At 40.2% G+C, this 21952-nt stretch overlaps 1 protein-coding gene across 1 annotated transcript in view; it reads left to right on the plus strand.

Moving 5' to 3' along the window:
- The window catches only part of LOC139740966 (calcium-activated potassium channel subunit alpha-1-like), a 180707-nt gene that overhangs the window by 21118 nt on the left and 137637 nt on the right, over positions 1-21952 (plus strand). Inside the window, exons 4-5 of the mRNA XM_071651551.1 lie at positions 3843-4013; positions 6552-6643. Coding sequence (XP_071507652.1) covers positions 3843-4013; positions 6552-6643 — 263 coding nt within the window. The remainder of the gene's footprint in view (positions 1-3842; positions 4014-6551; positions 6644-21952) is intronic.

Raw genomic sequence — 21952 nt, forward strand, 5'->3', positions numbered from 1 at the left:
ATGCATACAGGATGTAAGCACAAAAGCGATTCATATGCAAATATTTCTAAATTAAAGTAGCAGCAATCCACATTGATGTACAGTCCCTATTCACAGGCTAGATTTCCGGCTGTCAAATGAAATGTTTCTCTTTTTGTTTTCGGACAATAAACTTTAAACAAATACATATGAATGAACTACTTTTTTAACCTGAGAATAAATGAAACCATTTTGGCATCTAAATTTTTGAAATCGGCTCGACATTTTGACACAGTGATTGTTTCCTTGAATATATCCCAACTCAAACTCGTTTTAAATATAAAATGAAACGAAATTGAATGCGCACAAAGAGTGTTAAATTTCAGTTCAAGTTTTATCTTTGTCCATTAGTCACTTTTAAGTGTTGTGATCAACATTATTATCATGTGTCACCTCTTTTTAAGGATATTTGCATATGAATTATCACAGTGCTTACATTCTTATTCTATTTCGCCAAGTGAGGGGTGACAATGCTTGAAATTAATTTTTTCTTCAGATTCTATTTAATGTTTTTGATACAAAACAAAAAAGGCCTGTTTGGGTAATGATCTAAAGACAGAGCTGTTAGTCACTTTTGTGAGGTATGCAATTTGTCATGTACATTTGTATGTAGCATGAAATATTTGGGCCATTTCCAGAGTAACAGCACTTAATTTTTCATTTTTGGGACATTTCTTGTATCAAATTTGCTTTCATCATGTAAATGACAATCTCAATTGATTCCTCATGCTGTGTTTCGTCTGAAGAAATGTTTTATTTGTCCCTTTATGTTGTGTATAGTTCAAAAGTTGAACTATTTGGGTACTTTTCAGTGTAACTAATACAGAATTTTTCATATTTTGGACTTTTCTTGTATCAAGCATTTTTTAATCATGTAAATAACCATCTCAATCGATTCCTCATGTCACATTTACCCTGAAAAAATGTTTTATTTTTCCTTGTATGTTGGAAACTTCAAAAGTTATACAAACTAATGATTTTCCTCGCAAATCCAAAATGGCTGCCAACGACCCCCATGTGACACAATTTTTACTTGGAGACAAAAAAAAAATCAAATAGACACCCTAAGGGATACAAAAAGGAGGGTGCACGCCCCCCCCCTTTCCTACCAGACTGTTAAGAAAAAGAGGTAAGTTTACTCTTAGGAGGTATGAGGTTGTCATGTATATATGTATATAGACTACTTGCGAATATTTCTAGAGTAAACGACACTGGTTTTCCTCGCATGTTTGGACTTTTCTTGTATGTAACTTGCTTTAATCATGTAAATAACTCTCTCAAACGATTCATCACGCCGTATTAACTCTGAATTACTGTTTTATTTGTCCCTGTATGTTGTATAATTCAAAAGTTAAGATATTTGGGTAGTTTTCGGTCAAAATGACACCAAAATTTGGATGTTTTTAGGCTTTTCTTGTTTCAGACTTGCTTTAATCATGTAAATAACCATTGCAATCGATTTCTTGTGTCATGTTTACCCTGCAGAAGTGCTTTATTTATAATTTTATGCTGTGTAGTTCAAAAGTTATGGAAGATAATGATTTTCCCTGAAAATCCAAGATGGCTGCCAAGATGGCCGCCAATGACCCCCATGGGACACGATTTTTTCTTGGGAACAAAAAAATTCATTAACTAGACACCCTAAGGGTTACAAAAAAGTAAGTAAAAAAAATGTGTTCGGGGGGTGCATGGGGACCCCCCATTCCTACCAGACTATATATACATGTATTATATACACCTTTTTGGCAACCACAGACTAAAGTGCATTTATAGGAGTCATAAAAATTCATGATGAGATTCTCGCATTGGATTTCCACTTCATATTTGTCATGAGACAGAATCAATGTCTTGGGGCACTAATACACATGGGCATCCACAATTATATAAGTTAAGCGTTCCCTCTCCCATCAATTTATATACAAGTTTGTGATGTCAGCCCCGTGAGATGAAGATTGCGCCATACATTTTATGTCTTTGCCCACAAATCCCGGTGTATGCTGTCAAATTAAATTGACAGCGATGTTGCAATCACTTGTCAGTCTTAATGGTGGGAAAGCCCTTGATGGTTTCATGGCACTGCAGAATTTTCTGTTTGGTTGACAGAGACCATCTTCAAGGTGAAACTGATTGTAAAAGTGATGCAATCTTGTCATTCCGTTCCCTGGCAATGCTGGGGTAATAATAATGGCAGGGCCCTCGGATGAAACAATGACAATACTGTGAGAGGCTACCATGGACAAAGAAGCTCATATTGTTGTTGATGTTATTATTTTTATCATTATTGTTATTATTATTATAATTAGTATTATCATTATTGTTGTTGTTTTTATTATTATAATCGTCATTACTACTAGTACTACTACTACTACTACTACTACTACTACTGATACTAATACTAATACTACTACAGAGAGTTGCTGTTATTATAGTTACCTATACCAAGGAAGTTAACTTTTTATTAGTGTTGATTTATTTGTTGATTTTTTTTGTAGAAGGATTATCATTGGCTACTAGGGCCGACAAACAAGGAAATTCAAACCGCATATTTGAGGTGTGCATATGCGCAATGAGCACACATTCGAGGCGCATTATGCAGTAAGCTGCTGCTGAAATTCTGAGAGGCGAGATTTTAGGCGTTTTTACATCAGCCCGATGTTTCGAAATAGCGTGCTATTTTCTGACTTGGGAAATTAACCCGATCACGAAATAGTGCGCTATTATACTAATGATGCACAGGATAGAGTGTGTTAGTGCACGAAATAATCCTGTGCATCATTTGTTTTATAAAATGGGTCGAAAACTAACAGCATTATTCACGTACCTTTGTGGGTCAATACCAGTCAGCTACATGTAGCACTCGCTCAAAAGTCAAGATGTCCGAAGATGTTCGTCCCAAACATTTACGCACGTCGCACTCGGAAATCCCGCACATAAGTACTGTACGTACGTATAAGAGTATACGTACGCCACGTACTGTTATGCACAAGAAAGGCCGCCGGCTGTTGTGGCAGCCCGCGGCCCGAACTAGAAGTTGTTTACAAGATTGACAGCGCGTATAGTAGCGCGTGACGCACTTGTAACAACTGATTGAGTGCGCACTGCTAGTGTAAAACATTGTGACGTACGTCAGGCCAGGGAGGTGGAAGAGAGACTCTTCTTAGTGCTTACCTGAAGAAAATAATGCACGCACATGTGACTCATTTCAGCGCTTCCAATTGGCTACATTCTTGAACCCATTTTATAATTGATAATGTGAACACAAATTAGCGCGCTAATTGTATCACTCTGATCGAGAAAATTTCTTGAGTCCACCTCGGTAAATTTCTGAAATAGCGGGATAGTAGCGCGCTATTTGATAATGTGAAAATGACTCGAGAAATTGGCGTGATGCATCCCATCATGCCTAGCGTGTGTGACCCGATCGATCCAGGCAAACTGCACACAAATCATGAGGAATTTTTGAAAATGCACACATTACTGATGCTGTTTGCACATGCTCAGCTGTCAAATTAGCACGAAAAAAATTTCGGGCTAATTCTCTTCGGGCTGATGTGAATAAGAAATGAAATAGCACACTAATTCGCAATCACGAAAAATATCTCGAGCTTGGATTTTTATGGGGCTGATGTGAAAACGCCTACTGAAACAAGACGGAAAAGTGTCTCTCACCAGGAAATAATGACAATTTTCTGCATGTATGGGTGGAAATGAGCTGCCTGGCAGAGGTTTGTGCTCTCTAGGTGCTTTTCTCATTGTTAGTATTGATATGATTATGATGATGATTAGAATTAATGTGATTATGATTATGATTGTGATTATTCCAGGTGGAGAATTCTGGGGACCCCTGGGACGAGTTCAGCAACCCGCAGCCGCTCTCCTACTGGACCTGCATCTACCTCCTGGTGGTAACCATGTCGACCGTCGGCTATGGTGATGTCGCCGCAAAGACCGTGCTGGGCCGCATCTTCACCACGTTCTTCATCTTTGGCGGCTTGGTGAGTGGACAATCTCTCTCATTCCCCATTTACTTTACACGCCAAATATTTTGCGGGGTTTTTATTTTCGCAAACTTTGCGAGTCAGGTGCAATTCACCAATTTAAAAAGAAGCAAAAATATTAACTCTGATTCCAATATGAATATGACATGCACGCGTACATTTCTCCGTTCAACACTTTATTCCACAATTGCAAATTTAATCACGCGCAAAATTGTCGGGAAGTCCCAATTCGTGAAAAATTGGACTTACTAAATGTATGGCATACTGTAAAAGTGGATATTTTCGGGCGACTAATTTTTCGTGCTTGGCCGGGTAAGAAGAGTTTCGCGTGTTGTTAATTCTGCGGAATCAAGACATCACGCACGAGAACATATGGCAAGCAAAAATATTCGCGTGATTTTATTTTCGCGCTAGTTTCTGGTTGCGCGAAATGCGCGAAAATTTTAACACTGCGAAAATTTCCACTTTTTCAGTATACAGTAAACAGGGCATTTAGAATGCCGCAGGAGCACTCCTGAATCCCTCTGAACTCTGTATGAATAGACAATCGGGCCCTGGAGTGCTCTAAAGCTATGCCCCTCTTGAGGCTAGGCTCGTCTAGGCTCAGGAGCGCTCCTGGGGGAGCATTTTATGAAGGGTGAATTTGCTCGAAGTAGACGTCTGATTGGAGAGAAGGCAGTGAAACTTAACCTACAGATTATTAGTCAAAGATAGGCCCAAAGTCAGAAACATCATCTTTGAGCTCGAAAGTATGCCAGAGGCAGTGTGTTTACGGGTTGACCTTACGTGATCTTCTGTAGATATCAACTTCACTGGGCCCAGTGGTGACTCATGAGATTTAGAAGCCAAATCCCTCGAGATAAAAGTTCAAGGGTGGTAGACTATTGATTTACAATTTCAATCTTTTTTTAAAGGAAAAACTTCAGATAGGAATGCCCAGTGATAAAAGGGTTTGGTAGAATATAAAGAAAGTAATATCCCAGTTGAATCAGACTAGTGTTGTTAAATCTAAAGAACTATGAGAGTGGGATTAAGCAACGGATGGAGTGCGAGATTATACTATCCTACCATTTTCATTTTACGGCAGTTTTGTCCTCTAAACATTTAACCAACCAGCATGCCACAAGTGAGAAGTTTTAAACATGAAGCTAAAAGAATAGATTCTAAAAAAACAAAATAGATCATTACAAAGATCATAATATCTATCTTCCTTTACATGGAGGGGGAATAGGTATGGTGGAATTGGTATGTGACAATTAGTTTAGGAGAGACAAACACTGCTACATTGAAAGGTTAGGTCTATCATCTGTTGCAGATATTGTAATTGGAATAGATTTGCCTTCCCTTTTTTTTATTTTGGCTCTGCCAGGTATTTGCATCACACCTTGAAACCTCACACTTGTTTAGGCAGATTCGTTGACTTGTACCGACAGAACAAAAATTATATCGACCCTGCACACTTTAAGCTTGTAGACGTAGTGTGTCTGTGATGATATCATTGATGATACAGATTTATGTGTGATTCTATTTGTAGTTTATTTTTTATCTGTGGATGCAGTCTTACAGATAGATGAGTCTATGACCACGGCCAATAAAGCCTGTGTACAGATATGAATGTAGGGAATACTTATCAGGGCTCGCCCGTAACATTTATTTTTGGTGGTCCTTATGTGTCACTAAAATCATCAAATTTCTCTCTCTTTTTTTTTTATTACCCAACAATGAAACTTGACAGCATGAGAAGTAAAGAAAAAATTACAACATAGAATCATTAAATAAGACATTAAGAAAATAAATGAACAGTAATAATCATGTGGAAATTGGCAGGTATGATAAAATGCTACAAATACTTCTTACTGTGACTTTAAAGTAAGAAAGAAAAACATCAGAAAATGAGGGAATGTCTATAAGACATGAAATTATTTGTAAACCATTATAGTCGTAAATGTGAAAATTAGATATGGGTAAAGGCCTTCAAATACCACATACTGTGACTTAGTTCACATCAGCATATTCAATATTGAATTGAGGTGTTAACATTTTTTTTTTTTTTCAGAATACACATGTTCATGAAGTGTCTATGATATTTCACTAGGGATGTACCTAATTCCACTATTGGATAGAAAAAAAAAATGACCATGAAATTTGGCCCAGGGAAAAATTAGTATGGCCAAAGTTAGTCTATTTTTTGCTATGAAGACTAGTGGTGTTCTGACAACCCTTGTTTCAGCAGCTGGCTGAAATGCGTGCAGTTGTCTAGCACTGAGCCATTAGTTATTCTCCCCTATTCTAGATGAAAAAACAAACAAACAGAAAAGCAATGTACACTCCCACAATTTTTGGTGGAGTGATTACGCCACTAAAACATATCATTTCTTAAAAAGTAGTAGCCTAACATCTATTCCTGGCAGCCCCGGGCCACAGCTAATGTCAAGCCTTGCCTTTGTAGAATGCCATACCATAAAGATACCGAGTACACTAAATCCATGTTATCATATTTTGTGTGTGTTCTCTCCATCTCTTTTCATCGTCTAGGCCTTGTTTGCCACAGTGGTTCCTGAGATCTTTGAAATCTTTGGACAGAGGTCTAAGTACGGTGGCTCCCTGCAGTCAGAGAAGGGCAAAAAGTAAGTGTACTTAAAGAAATTGTTGTGCAGTCATTTTTCCCTACCCACCACCTCACTTGTCAGTTTGGGGACCAAAATATATGTATCCCCCCACCCCTCTCTTGAAATATGATTTCTGTCATGTATATACTCCATTGATCAGTACGCACAATATGCATTGGAACGTGTATGAATGTATGTGTATGTATGGCAGGAAGCAATTTTCTGCATTTCTATTTAATTCAGAGCAGTATCTCTCACTTGTCAATCTGTATAGATAGATTGATAGATAGATAGATAGATAGATAGATAGATAGGGAGAGAGAGAGAGATTGAGCGAGGGGGCGTGAGAGAGAGAGAGTTTATTCATGTTCATATATCATATATGTGTGTGTGTGTGTGTGTGTGTGTGTGTGTGTGTGTGTGTGTGTGTGTAAATGGCAGAGACAAAAGTGAAACAGAAGCAAGACAGTCAAACAATTACACTACATTTTTGTCCCCGCCGAACGAGTTCGAGCAGGGGACTATGAAACGGGCTCCGTACGTGTGTGTGTCCGTGTGTCCGTCCGTGTGTCCGTCCGTCCGTCCGTCTGTGTGTCCGTGTGTGCGTCCGTGTGTGATCAAAATCTTCAATTTGCTACTTCTCTGTCATTTATGAGCCAATTTTGATTCTGTTTGCTTTATATGATAGCACTACATGGGAGCTTTGAAACTTCTACACAGAATTTCAGTCGTGACCTTTGACCTTGACCTTTGACCTATATTGTACATTTTGCTACAAAATGCTACTCCTTCGCCATTTCTAACCCGATTTCGATTCCGTTTGCTTTATGTGATGGCACTAGGTGAGGGCTTCAAAACTTCTACACAGAATTTTGACCTTTGACTTCTTTGACCTTTGACCTTGATTTTTGACCCATATTGTACATTTTGCTACGAAATGCTACTCCTTCGCCATTTTTAACCCGATTTCGATTCCGTTTGCTTTATATGATGGCACTAGTTGAGGGCTTCAAAACTTCTACACAGAATTTTCACCTTTGACCTCTTTGACCTTTGACCTTGATTTTCGACCTATATTGTGCATTTTGCTACAGAATGCTACTCCTTCGCCATTTCTAACCCGATTTCGATTCCGTTTGCTTTATGTGATAGCACTAGGTGAGGGCTTCAAAACTTCTGCACAGAATTTTGACCTTTGTCTTCTTTGACCTTTGACCTTGATTTTTTACCTGATATTGTACATTGGCTACAAAATGCTACTCCTTCGCCATTTCTAACCCAATTTCGATTCCATTTGCTTTATGTGATGGCACTAGGTGAGGGCTTCAAAACTTCTACACAGAATTTTGACCTTTGACTTCTTTGACCTTTGACCTTGATTTTTTACCTATATTGCACATTTTGTTACAAAATGCTACTTCCGGCGGGGACATATGTTACGCACCGCGTAATTTCTACTTTTCCTTGTTGACACTGCTTCTCAACTTGTCCTGTACTGTCTGGTGTGGAGAGCAAATATCAACATATCTACTGGCCATCACCAGAAAACATGCCTTCATTTTAATTTTCTTAATCAAATATCAATGGTGCAGCAAAAAATTGTTTCCTCATGTGGAGTCATCTGCCAAGAGGAAACTCGCCTATCTCTTTGTTGTTTGTTTGTGACAAGCTTTCTCGCGAGCCAGGAAAAATACCTTACGCCAACAGTCATTAATTTTCTGCAAACATTATACAACTCAAGAGCAAGCCAGCACACGATTTTTTTTTGTCATAACATTCTGTAAATAATAACAGTCAGCTGTGCGTGAGTTGAATCCATTGGCACGGAAAGAGAAGCTTCAAGTTCAACGTTTTCCGCTGGCGTGACGTAACTAGCAGATGCTCTTCAAATTTCAATTAGAAAAGGAAGTCTCTTTGAGTTACAGACAGAAATTTGACTCTAAGTAGAATTGACTGCATGCATTTAAATGACACCAACAATAATCACTCTGAAATGGTTGCAGAATAAGATATTTCAGTGATTTCTGGTAAGGTTGTTTGCCTGTTTATTGCACACCTGAAATTTCCAAAGTATGGGATCATGTGCGTGATGTCCTGCACAAATGAGCCACAAAGAGCTGTCTCCAGATTTCAGGAGTGTTTAAGATCTTAGGCAGAAAAATAAAAATACAGATTTCAACACATACTTTCTGGAAGCTCTTATTGTCAACCATGCAGTAAAAGTGGGAGAAGGTATATATTTTGACACAAAACAAAAATTATCTTGCTGCCAGAGATAAGCAGTGTGTGGCTAGAACATTTTAAATGTCATCATGCTACTCTGGAGAAGACAGATTTGAGACATACTCCTTTTTCCAGCCTTTCCACAAATATTTCAAGAGGCAAATGAATCTTTTGTCAGTTGTTTTTTTTTCCCCTCTTTGAATTCAAACGTCCTTGACGGAGCCACCTATGCTTAGCATGTTTTAATCTCGTCCATCCAAGCTTAACGCATGTCCTCGCAATTGCATCAGAAAGTACATACACCCCTAAAACATAATATGTCCATTCTATGCTACATCTCTACCCCTTCCTCTCCCCCCCCCCCCCCACCCTTGTGGTGAAAGCAAATTACGGGAAAGACGGGGTAAAAAGTGAAGAGAAAAGAAATGCTGACATCAGCAGCAAGAGCTAAATTGTGCGGCGGAGCAAAAATGTTTGGCAAACATACAAATTGAGTTTCTGAACTGTCAAGAGCTTGTTGTTCCTGCTGTACACAAAGGAACCAGAGTACTGTTAGATTGGTTGGGGGGGGGGGGGGTAAGTTGTGCGGAGGAGAAGACAAGACGTAGGAATCATCCTGCTCTCTATGTTACGTAGCGAGGGGCTGTTTGCATTTTGTAATCGTGCACTTGTTCGTACTTTTTTTTTTTAAGGGGAAGTATCAGTTTAAAAAAAACAAACAAACATGTAGTGTGTGACCTGTGTGACCATGATGCTTTGAACACGTTTCATTCTGAAGGCGGACACATGTGTCATCTCTGCTAATGTAACTAAAAGCACGACAAAGAAAGTATTCTTTGAAAGTAGCTGTAGAGATCACTTAAATTGTAAATGATCATTTATTCTCTGGGAAGAATGTGCTCTTGTATGCCCTGGGCATGTCACAAATACATACCAGGTAAATTTGTGTGCATGTGTAAGTGTTTTCAATGCAGGCAATGCTAGGAAATAATAACGATGACAGTAATGATAATAATAAATAGCCATTATATAAGGCTTAATGCAGGCATCTCTAAGCGCATTGGTACTGAACTGAAAATACTTGCTGTCCACAGACACACATGCACACACCATTACCCTATTATAACTGGATGACACTCATTCGTGTACACTAGCAATGCCATTTTTATACTGTAGTCATGAGAGGTGATACTGCGAACACCTTAGCCTTTAATTCACTCAGTGAGTGTACGTAGGTGTATGTGTAGGTGCAGTGGGCTTTGGGTCGTTTCAGAAAGCATTTTGCACGGGCCTCACATTGCTGGGGAATTGTATGAGTGGAGTTCAAGGTGTGAATACGATTTAATTTCATTACAAGGGGATAAGGCCCATGGTCTTGTTTTAAATGTCTGACCTCTTGCTTCCGCAGATTAAACTTGGATGATAAAAAGCTATTAAACCAATGGACAGGTCTGCATTTGAAGGCCTTTGTAGCTATGTATATGTGTGTATGCGTGTGCGTCTACATTTGCGATCATTTTACCAGGTGACTACTAGATTATATTTAAAGAAATGGTAATTTCTCTAAGACTCAGTAAATTTATATCACATCCAGCTTTCAAATGCTAAGGGTTAATTATGTAAATAGAAGCAGAATAAAGGTGTTAAGTCAGTCAGAAAAAGGGAATTTGATTATAAGTTTAAGTTTCATACTTGCTTTTGAAGTGCTGGCGGAAGAGGCAAGAATCCGTAATCCGTTAATGAAATGGAAGGTTCCGAGAATTGTTAAGACGGATTTAGTGTGCAATCAAATGACCATGTGCGAGAGATCAGCCTACATGTACGTCATATGCAGTTGCTGGCAGGCAGCAAAATTTTAATTTCCTTGTCATTGCTTTGTGTGTATGCGTATATGTGTGTGTCTGTGTGTGTGAGAGAGAGAGAGTGTGTGTGTGTGTGTGTGTGTATGTGTTGCATTTTTAGCTCACCTGAGCCAAAGGCTCAAGTGAGCTATTGCGATCGCCCTTCGTCCGGCGTCCGTCGTGCGTCGTGCGTCGTGCGTCGTGCGTCGTCCGTCGTCCGTCGTGCGTCGTCCGTCGTCCGTCGTGCGTCGTGCGTAAACTTTTTACATTTTCATCTTCTTCTTGAAAACCCCATGACCGATTTTCATCAAACTTGGCAGGTAGCATCCCTAGGGGGTTAGGAACTCAATTTGTTAAAATGGGCACCATGCCCCACCCAGGGGGCCCCCAGGGGGGCCCAAACCCCCCAAAATTAAGGAATCTGTAAAAATCTTCTTCTCTAGAACCAGAAGTGATAGAGCGAAGTTAATACTATGAGTTAGTACATTGATGACTGTAGTTTCAAGTTTGTTCATGGCAGAATCAGGGGTGCCCCCCTTGGGACCCAGGGGAGGGGGGTGGGGAAGGGTTCTAATGGGGCCTAAAGTGTACATTTTCATCTTCTTCTTGAGAACTCCATGACCCATTTTCACCAAACTTGGCAGGTAGCATCCCTAGGGAGTTAGGAACTCCATTTGTTAAAATGGGCACCATGACCCACCCAGGGGGCCCCCAGGGGGCCCAAACCCCCCAAAATTAAGGAATCCGCAAAAACCTTCTTCTCTAGAACCAGAAGTGATAGAGCTAGGTTAATACTATGAGTTAGCACATTGATGACTGTAGTTTTAAGTTTGTTCATGGCAATCAGGGGTGCCCCCCTTGGGACCCGGGGGGGGGGGGGGGGGGGGGGGTGAGGAGGGGTCCTAATGGGGCCTAAATTGTACATTTTTATCTTCTTCTTGAGAACCCCATGACCCATTTTCACCAAACTTGGCAGGTAGCATTCCTAGGGGGTTAGGATCTCAATTTTTTAAAATGGGCACCATGCCCCGCCCAGGGGGCCCCCAGGGGGCCCAAACCCCCCAAATGAAGGAATCTTTAAAAATCTTCTCTAGAATCAGAAGTTATAGAGCTGAGATAATACTATGAGTGAGTACATTAATGACTGTAGTTTCAAGTTTGTTCATAGGAGATCCAGGGGTGCCCCTCTTGGGGGTAGGGGGAGGGGGGGTGGTTGGAAGGGTCCAAATGGGGGCCTGAATTGTACATTTTCATCTTCTTCCTGAAAACCTCATGATGGATTTTTGTCAAACTTGGCAGGTAGCATCCCTAGGTGGTCAGGATCTCAATTTATCAAACTGGGCACCATGCCCCACCCAGAGGGCCCCAGGGGGCCCCAATTCCCCCAAATTAAGGAATCTTGAAAAAATTGGGCCCTTATTGTACATTTTCATCTTCCACTTGAGAATGCCTCGTCAAATTTTGGTAGAGCTGTGAATAATTTAGATTAGTGACTGCGTGAAAGGTGAACTTGCGATACTCAGGTGAGCGCTAGACCCGCGGGTCTCTTGTTATGCATATATTGCTCAGGACGTCATAATGATATCGTAATGACATATTGGTCAATGGCACATTGAGAATACCCTGTGAAAGAAAAGGGCTCTTTTATATTAAAGTCACCCAGCTTCAAGTCTGTACACCAATGGAGCCAAAAGGGTATGAAGTCAACTTCTGGAGCTATTGAACCTTTGCCATCACCATGCAGCACTTAGTTCTTTTGTATGTCAAAATGCCAGTTTGGAGTCTAGTTTCACTTACGCATTGAGCCAGAGTGACTTTCAAACACAAGAGTGTGTACAAGAGGTCATGATTACTTTCACTTTTAACTAAATAATTATTACAGTTGTTGTTGTTGGGTTGTTGTCGTTGTTGTTGTTGTTGTTGTTGTTGTTGTTGGGTTGTTGTTTTTTTTTTTTTTTTGGGGGGGGGGGGGGTTTCTGTGAACATCGATAGGCCAACAGCATGTAGATGATGCGGCATGTTGATATACATTTTGCAGAATTCTACAGTGCTAGGCAGGCAGTTTGTCAGGAAGTTTATGAAAGTCAGTAGATGCAAAATAGGGAGTGAATCATATTTATCCATTATTATCTTAATTTTAGTTGCATTTTTTGTTTAAAAATCAAAACCTCATCATATCATGATCTTTAGATAATGATTTTGTCTCTTTCTCCTGCACGCCGACATCATATTGTATAATATGGCTTTTGGCTTGAATGCATAGGGAAAGGCTTCTTTTATTTTTTTCTTCTTCTTCTCTTTATTCTGCATACATGATTTGGGTTTGGAAAGGAGATGTTTCTAGGTCAGGCAAGCCTTGGGACCCCCCCCCCCCCCCCAAAAAAAAGAAAGGAGAAAGAAATCAGTGCAAAGCACACCTGTTAGTACCATTGACCTCTTTTAAGTGGCCGTGCACTTTTTGGGTGTGTAGTTTCAGATTTTTATTCATTCGTTTAGGCTTTCGTGGTTTATAAATCCCTTGCCCTTTTTTTTTTAATGCTCCAAACTGCATGATGATGAGAGACAAATGATGCCATCTGGGCCTGTTTAGGATGTATCAGTTTACCCATCAATTATGCGATGCAACAGCGATCAAGCATCATCAGCTCCTCTCCAACCGTGACCATCTCGTCTGCTATGTTCCAGAAATGGGTTCGTCTACCAACATCTGTTCCCCTCTCAGAATGGATAATGTTTCCCCCCGTCATCGTGGTTGCCTTTAAGTTTCTTTCTGATTCCTTTGGGTATTATTTGCTTGCCTTGTTTTTTTGTTTTTTTTTTTTGGGGGGGGGGTATGCAGAGAGTCAAGAGCACTCCACAGCAAATCACCCTAAATGAGTGGATATTGGTTGTGCGGCACGATAATCGAGAGACTTTCGGATGCGTTTTATTTCAGCATTTTTCATTCGCTGCAAAGGAGCAATGAATTGCTGTCTCGAAGCAAGCCTTGTTTCAGAAATGAACAAAATGCTAGAAATTGTACATTAAGTTCTTTTGCTACTAAAGCATAACTGCTAGGTACAAATATTCTGTTTGTTTTCTTTGTTCCCTCTCACCTCCCCCCCCCCAAGCTTATTTTCCAGTCTACTTTACTCACTGTCGTCATAACCCAATGAGTTTTAAAAAAAATGAGTGGTATAAACAAAGGCCTGCAATGATATGCACAAGTGTCCCAATTGATTTCTCATTTTCAAAACAATAGGATGATAATTTTACACCAATCAACTCCGACGAGGTGTAACAATGAACAATTACTGGCATGGGAATCATGCGCTGCAATGGAGCGAAGGGTGCCTGGATGCATACGCGTCGGTCAAATTTGCATAGATGAGGAGACGGGCCAGAGCATCTGGCGATGAGCAAACAGCGTTTTGCCGCCACTGGAGTGCGTAAAAGCTACGGCTATTCTCTCGAGAGCGGCCCGCGAGCAGGCAGGCGGCGCAGAGCTCATGGTCATTTGACACAGAGATATACACGGCAGCTCAAGCTGGACAATTACATTTTTAATAGGCTTTTCACTCTGCCTCTCGCTCTTCTCACTTGGTTCACCTCCCTCCCTCCCCCCTCTCTCTACAGCTGATGGGATTTATCGAGGCTATAGCAGCACTGCTGTTACAGTGTCTTGCCTGCCTGTTTATTCTGTTTTCTTCCTTGATTGATTTCATTGTACATGTTTCTTTCTTGTATGGCTCTCTTGCTTCCTCCCTCTCTCTTTCTTCATTTATATATAGGCCTATATATATTTATGTATAGGACTATATATATTATATATGATATATATTACATAGACATTTATCTTATACCTATTTATACATATCTCATGAGGTGCCCACATTCATACACACAAACATACTTACATGCACATATACATAACAGTATACACAATGAGAGAGAAGGGGGGGGGGCCTGCAAGGTATTACGAAAATGAAAATTTCATTATCACTGCCACATGAAACTGTCTCCACTGGGTGGTGTACCAGTGGCGGATGCGTTCACACTTGGACACAATATATGGCAGTGAATTGCTTGGCCCATCTATGGCATTTTTTTTTTTCAACTTTAGGGCAATTTTCCCCCAGTCATATTATGTTGTCGGACATTTTCAAGCCTCCATGTCAAGTCTTGACCAACATTCCGCCCAGATTATTGACATTGAAGATTTGCTTTGTTCACACACGAAATCTGTTCTTCCCTTTCATTCCAGTTGTTAACGAAATTACCAGCTTAGCATATGTGTGTGTGTGTGTGTGTTTACATTTTCTCATGGTCAGTTGTCCAGTGTCAACAATGAAGAAATGACCCAGCATGTCCCTACTGTCCCATCCAGTTGATTGGTGAGGTGTGTGATTCGTGTGGATTATTTTCCAGTATTCTCACGGGAGAAATTTGAGACCAAACGCCCGCCCCGTAATTCTTCCCGGGGATGTGTTTACGCTTGCGCTTTTAGCGGTTCTCGCTGCCCGCGACCAACCAAGCATTCTCTCTCCCGTGCTTAGCCAGCCGAAGGTGTGTGATTTGAAGGAGGCTCATATCTATGTGCCATGTACGCTCTATGAATGACAGAGACACCCCAGGATAGACTTGTGGCAGAAAGAGGGAATATATGAAGGAAGAGAAAAGAAAAAGACAAAAAAAGAGAAAACTACAAAAAAACATGCAGAGAGACAGACTGATAACAGAGAGCAAGGAAGGTGAACATACTCATACACATGGATACAAATGCATTCCTGCGGAAACTCGATAGAGGATGCAGATTTTTTTTGTTATATTTTATTTTCATTCTTAAATGCATGGGCAGTGATAGTTGTTTCAAACGAAACATGCCTCATCCGCCAGCCAGCTCTTTGATTGAAATTCGAGCTGGAAATACAATGACGTCTCGTACCCTTATGAAAGGAGGATGAACCCTCGCATTATCTCTATCGTTGTTATGATTTTGTTTTATTTTTTGGTCAGCCTTTGTTTCACATTAAGGTTCCTTGTTTCCTAGTCACTGTCATTCAAGTTCGAGAAAATAATTGCAGGTACCCAACGTTCTCATCCTGGGAATAAAAAAAGATCCCCTTAAAAATCAGGGTGCGTGTGTAGACTGCTGGTGTTAACACGGCAGTAATTGAATGCCAAGGCTGTCAAAGTTGTACTGTAGCCGCCACCATCGCGCGCCTTCATGCCCATTCAGGCTCAAAGCAGCGGGGCCACTTAACGCCGCGTAATGAGAATAACGCTGACAAATTTTAAGTGGATTAATCCTATTGTGTACTTCCACTCGAATCAGCAATTGTCACATCAGGGCCTTGATTGCCCAGAGGGGGGGAATGGGTTTCTCAACTCCAGCGTTTCCCCGACACATCTTTTTTGTTTGGTATTGTCTCTTTTTGTGTGTGTGCATGTGTGTGTGTGTGTGTGTATGTGTGTGTGTGTGTGTGCTCTGTATCATCTCCTGTTTTTTTTTTATTAATTCATTTTTCTTTGCGTATATTTCTTTTGTTGCTAAACTATTTGTCGCTCAAATATGCAATCAGTTAAGGATATCTATGTAAACATAGCCAACAAGAATTAGACCAATTCACCAGGCACAGTTTTTTTTAATTCACTTTTCCCCCCTGTTTTGGTGGATTGGGGATGGGAAAGGAGATGGAGAGATAAAGCAAAATGGGAAATGATGAGCAGACTTACATAGACTTTATTAGACAGCTTGACCCAAGGTCATCATGATATTTAAGGCCAAGTAAAAAAAGATAGCAGTTTCTCGTCCGGGTTTTTTGAGCAAGGCGATGAGGGAGGTCCTTACTATTTGATATCTTACTATTTTTTGAGGATTGTCAAAATGAAAGTAATATGTGTTTATCGTCCGGTAATTCTGAGAAAGGTAACGAGAGAGGGCTTTACTATTTCTATATCCAATTCATGAAATGAAATATCACTCTGGTAGCTGTGTTATGAGAGACCAAGTCCCAAGTGTATGTCTTGCCTGCACTCTGTGCATTTTCAAACAAATAGATTATGTACCATACTTGAAATGAAACTTCATGTATGCAGAAATACATTTGCTTTTTCTTTCCACTACATATGTCAAGGGAAAATGACCATCTTAATACTGGTATTTAGTGTTGTAATGGCATTTCTGATTCACAGTGTACTTGCAATTCTGATGTATTGTGTACAGGTATAAAACATGTCTTTCAACAATGTACGACTGAAATGAATTCCATGATATTCAAAACACTGCTTTATTCATCATTGGTGTTTATGACTTTTTGTATCCACACAGCTGGTATGTATCAGCATTTCTTCACAGTACAATTGTAGCACATTCAACTGGAAACTGGCTTGTACAATTGCAGATGGATGTCAAAATGATACTGATATGGCATTATAGCATTAAACATTTAAAGATGTTTCTTCATGTTCTAAAAAGACATTTGATAATCACTCATCATTTGGATGATGAATGATTGTATACCACACTACAGATGATATAACTATACACAGCCCAGTCGCTGTACGTAGGTACGTCGCACAGCGTAATTTAACAGCGTCTGGTCGGGCTACAGATGATACGACTCACGGCCGTGTCTGTGAATTTACATCGTAAAGAAAAGAATCCCGCAGAAATACGAGACAAACCAGAATCCGTGGAAAAGTTATTTATTTTGGAGATACATCCATTTGATAATTCTACATTTGCTGGAAAAGCGCATTCATTTTCTCTTCAAAATAGCACAATACATCGCCGTCAGATGCAACGTTACAGAGCAGAGTGTACGGGCTTCTACACATTCGAATGTGTTCATGCGTGCGTGCAGACAGCAACAGACACGCACACTTTGCCAATACGGCCACGGTGCGGCACGACGGCCACTGAACCCGGCGGCACCGTACCTTACGACACTGCACACACATGCACATAGTCACAATGACATGAAAATGTATACAAACTCGATACAATCCTCACAAGCATTTGTACAGTATAATTCATCCGCTTGAAATATGAGAAACGGGGAAAAATACGAACAATGCTCGAAATATGCGTGGAATATCAGCGATTGATCGCAAAAATGTTGCCGCTATCGCGTTCATGACATACCGAGTGCGCTGTACATCACAGCTAGCCCAGGCCCGCCCGCCGCGAACGCGCCCATCCAACTATACAGTTCGACTGCTTTGTGGGTCATTCCTTCTTGCCGAGCTCGCAGTGTGAAATGCATGCGTTATTACATACGCACTACAGAAGCTACAGCTCCAGCTGTACTACAGCTAAGTAGAGGACGCAAGGCGTAATTAGAAATGAGACATCACGATTGGTAGGTGAATTGTCGATTTTTTTTCGGCGGCCGAAAAAATAGTAAATATCAAAAAAGTCGATGCGGCAACTGAAAATCGATGCGGGCGGGGTGCGGGCTGGGACGAGAATTACGAATTTCTCGGTTTTTTCAGCGCCATTTTGAAAATAGTAAATAGTAAAAAAATCGATGCGGCGGCCAAAATCGATGCGCGCGAGGACGAGAAACTGGTTTCTTTTTTTACTTGGCCTAAGTTTTTTGCTTCAGGAATTACAGTGTACCAATACCCTGAGTATAATGCTTTGCTATATTTGTAGAATATACATGAGGTATGCCTTCTGTAGAATATTAGAATTTTTTGTCACTCCAATTCTTATTTATTGGGGTTAAAATATCAATTTTAAAGAGTATACAAAAACAAAAAAATGACTTGGAATAGACTAGTTGATCACCCAATTCTTTCAATCAAACAATTGCACTATTGATATTTTTTTCCAAATCATTGTGAACAATAGTAATATGCAATGTGTATGCATGAACTTCAATCGATAGCTTGGTAACTGATTGGCATGGAATATTGATATCATTTGTGAAAACGTATGTATATAGCTAGAATGCACACACATAGGTACAATGTACCTGTGCTTGCGGAACAAAACTTAAGCGCGCGGAGCACAAGTGCCTATAATTGCTATAGAGATATGATCTGATTTATTGAAATATGTATACTTTCAGAGGCTATCACAGGTTAATTATGGCTGTTTTTGTGTATTCTAGCTGCACAGAAATTTGATTTCTAGGGTATTGGTACACTTGAATTTACTTCGCTGTTTTTGGGCACAAGAAAAAATATTCACCAAAAAATAGCTGTGATAGTATCAAGATCAGCTGCAGTCAAACAAGTCACAGTTGCTGCATGAATATGGGGGTTAAGTGGGTCGGCATTTCATCTGCACTCTTGAATTCTGGGACAGAGAAGCTTACCAGGTCGAAATGTGAGGAGAATCGTGGAACTTTATCTCTCGTGGATGGCATGAACGAGGAAGTGCATGTGCATTTCCAACAGTACTCATGTAGCCAGGCGGATAATCACTGCATTACTTAGAATGTTTAGAAACGAATTTTGAAAGAAATGTGTACATGGAATGGGAGGAAACCAATGAACAACTTCCTCAGGAAATAGCGCTGGAGTTTGATATTTCCTCGGGATCCTTACAACCATGTGTCAATATTTTGGATTGCGAGAGTTTTTTTTCCCCGGAAATCAAAATACTCCTTAGACTTATCACACTCTTTCTGGTATTGCACTCATGAAACCCTCTGTATGCAGATCAGGATGTTGCTAAAATAATTCAAATTTCCCCTGTTCACAAATCATAGGCACATCCGGGTATCATTTCTGTGGACACATTTCTGTCAATGTTGTCCTGTTATCTGCAGAACACTTGCAATATTCACCATGGGGAAATACTTTTTTTTAATGTCAACGTATAGATGGGCTGGCCCCAAGTCATGTATTCTATCAGAGCTGCTGAGTACGATAGCCTTTTCATAGCATATTTTCGTGTGTTTTTTCCCCTTCTTTCCAAAATGGAACTTACGATTTTAAAATGACGAACATACAGGGATCATATGGATTCTGATATTTGCTTTGTTACATGCTTATTGTGTGCAAGTTTTCCCGTTTTCAAACAGAAGTGTGATTTCGCTAGTAGTATGTTGTTGTTGTGGTTCTTTTTCAGCATACAAACTTGTAGGTTAGCAGCCCTGTAAGGATGGTTGCATAATTTTGTACACACATCATGTTGCTCAAGATACCAGCCAGGGCATCATACGAGGAGTGTGAGGTTGTCAGAACTGGCGTAATCTCTTTGCTAGATGTCCCAATTTCCCTCCACCCTTTCTTCCATTCTCTCATTTTCTCCCTATTCCTCCCCCCCCCCCTTCTCTCTAGCATGAATATGTCACACTAGTGCTGTGTGTGTTATTTTCCTAGAAATGGCTATACATACATCGAGGGCAACACACTGACAGAAGAAGAAAAGGGAAAAAATATCAAAACAACTCATCAGCTATTATGAGCAAAGTAAGCCTTCGAGCATGCAAATTCTGTACATGCTGTTATTTTCGCGAACGAGGAGGTCATAGACATTTTCGCGAGATGTTGTTTTCGGGAATTGATGCCAAGGCTGACAAAAATGCACTATTACCCTAGTGCATGGAAACGGGGGGGGGGGGGGGGGGGGGGGGGGGGGGGGGAGTGTTAATTACTGTATACGCCATATATTTAGCGAGTCTAATTTTTCGTGAATCGTGACTTCCCGTCAATTTCGCGAGTGGTTAAATTCGCGATTGTGGAGTACAGCAATGAACCGATAAATGTATGTGTTCGTGTCACATTTATGTCGAGATCAGAGTTAACATTTTCGTGTGTTTTTAAATCAGCGAATAGCACCAGACTTGCAAAATTTGCAAAAATAAGAACCTCGCGAAGTATTCGGTGTATGCAGTATGCAAGAGACCGCAGTAGGACATTGACACAGTTTGACATACAATAACTGATATGACCAGTCAGTATAGGGAGAAAGTAAAGTGCCCTCATAATGTGGCGCCTCACTCCTATTGCTTACAGGATCCTGGTGCGTTCTATCTGACAGAATTTGGGAATCCCGTGGAAAAAAAAAGAAACAAATAGGTCAATCTGATATTCTATTCCAAGTTTGAGTTGACTCAAGAAGAATAGTGACAGTCAACTTGAAAGTACAAGTGAAAGTTTTTTTCAAATCCGGAAGAAGTTAGATGAAGCTGTTTCACGCATTTCCAGAAACAGTGGTGTTTGATGTCATATATACATTTAAGAATTAAAAAGGTAATGATGCCATGCTATGATCACAATTTCATGCATCGCCCACAAGTCATCAATTAGATTTCCTTTGTAAAAGAGCTTGAAACAGAGAAAGTATATTTTATGCATTCATTAAATCATTATTTAGGAGTACTGAAAGGTGATAGCAATGGTGATTTTTTTTTTTTTTTTTTTTTACGAGGAGTCATAGGTGCAAGATTATTGACACACACACACAAATTTTCCCCTGAAAAACGGTATTTTCATGCACATTCTTATGGAATGTTGAAAGGCTATAACATCATCACCCTATCTGATTTAAATATGCGAGTGTGAACAATATCGCTTTATAATGAGAGCATGTGAAAGTTTGAAAGCTTTGAAGTTTGACACTCTCTGTCATTTCTGGACCAATTTGAATAAAAAAATTTGCTCTTTTGAATGTTCCACCATACTCATTTACCAAAGTCAACCTTAACCCGTCGAGGACGAGTCCCGAGTATACTCCGGCAAGTGTCTATGGGAAATGCGTGTTGTAGCAAAATCAGCCCGTCCTCAATGGGTTAAGTCGGCGTGGATTCTCACTTCAATGTCCCTGCGCTGGCTGCAATCACTCTGGCCACGATGGTGTAAGACTGAGCCGTTCTCCAGAACCTCCACTCTCCTCAGTGTCTTGTGTTGACCAGACCCCCGTCTCGCGCCCCAGACGGCATTCCACACCCGACGTGCAAACAGTCCCATGAATAAGGAAGCAGGCCAGCCTTCTCATCCACGCCTTCTTTTATCTGCTCAAATGTCATCCCTCCTCCTCATCTTACCAAGATTGTTGCCATTGTATGATATGCATGTTCATATCTGAGAGTGAGTGTGTGTACATGTATTTGTTTGTGTGTGTGTGTGTGTATATATAGGCATATATATATAGGCATTATATACATATATATGTATAGATATATGTATATGTAAGTATACATACATATTCATATGGTATATTTGTATTATATTGCATTATACCAGTTCATATTTGTATGTATGTTTATACATTTTGTATATGTGTGATGTGTGATTGTATATACCCTCTGTTTGTATAAATAGA

The sequence above is a fragment of the Diadema antillarum genome, unplaced genomic scaffold (genome assembly GCF_040938485.1).
Source record: "Diadema antillarum isolate AM-2024a unplaced genomic scaffold, OU_Dant_1.0 seq00000893_RagTag, whole genome shotgun sequence".
Classification (NCBI taxonomy): domain Eukaryota; kingdom Metazoa; phylum Echinodermata; class Echinoidea; order Diadematoida; family Diadematidae; genus Diadema; species Diadema antillarum.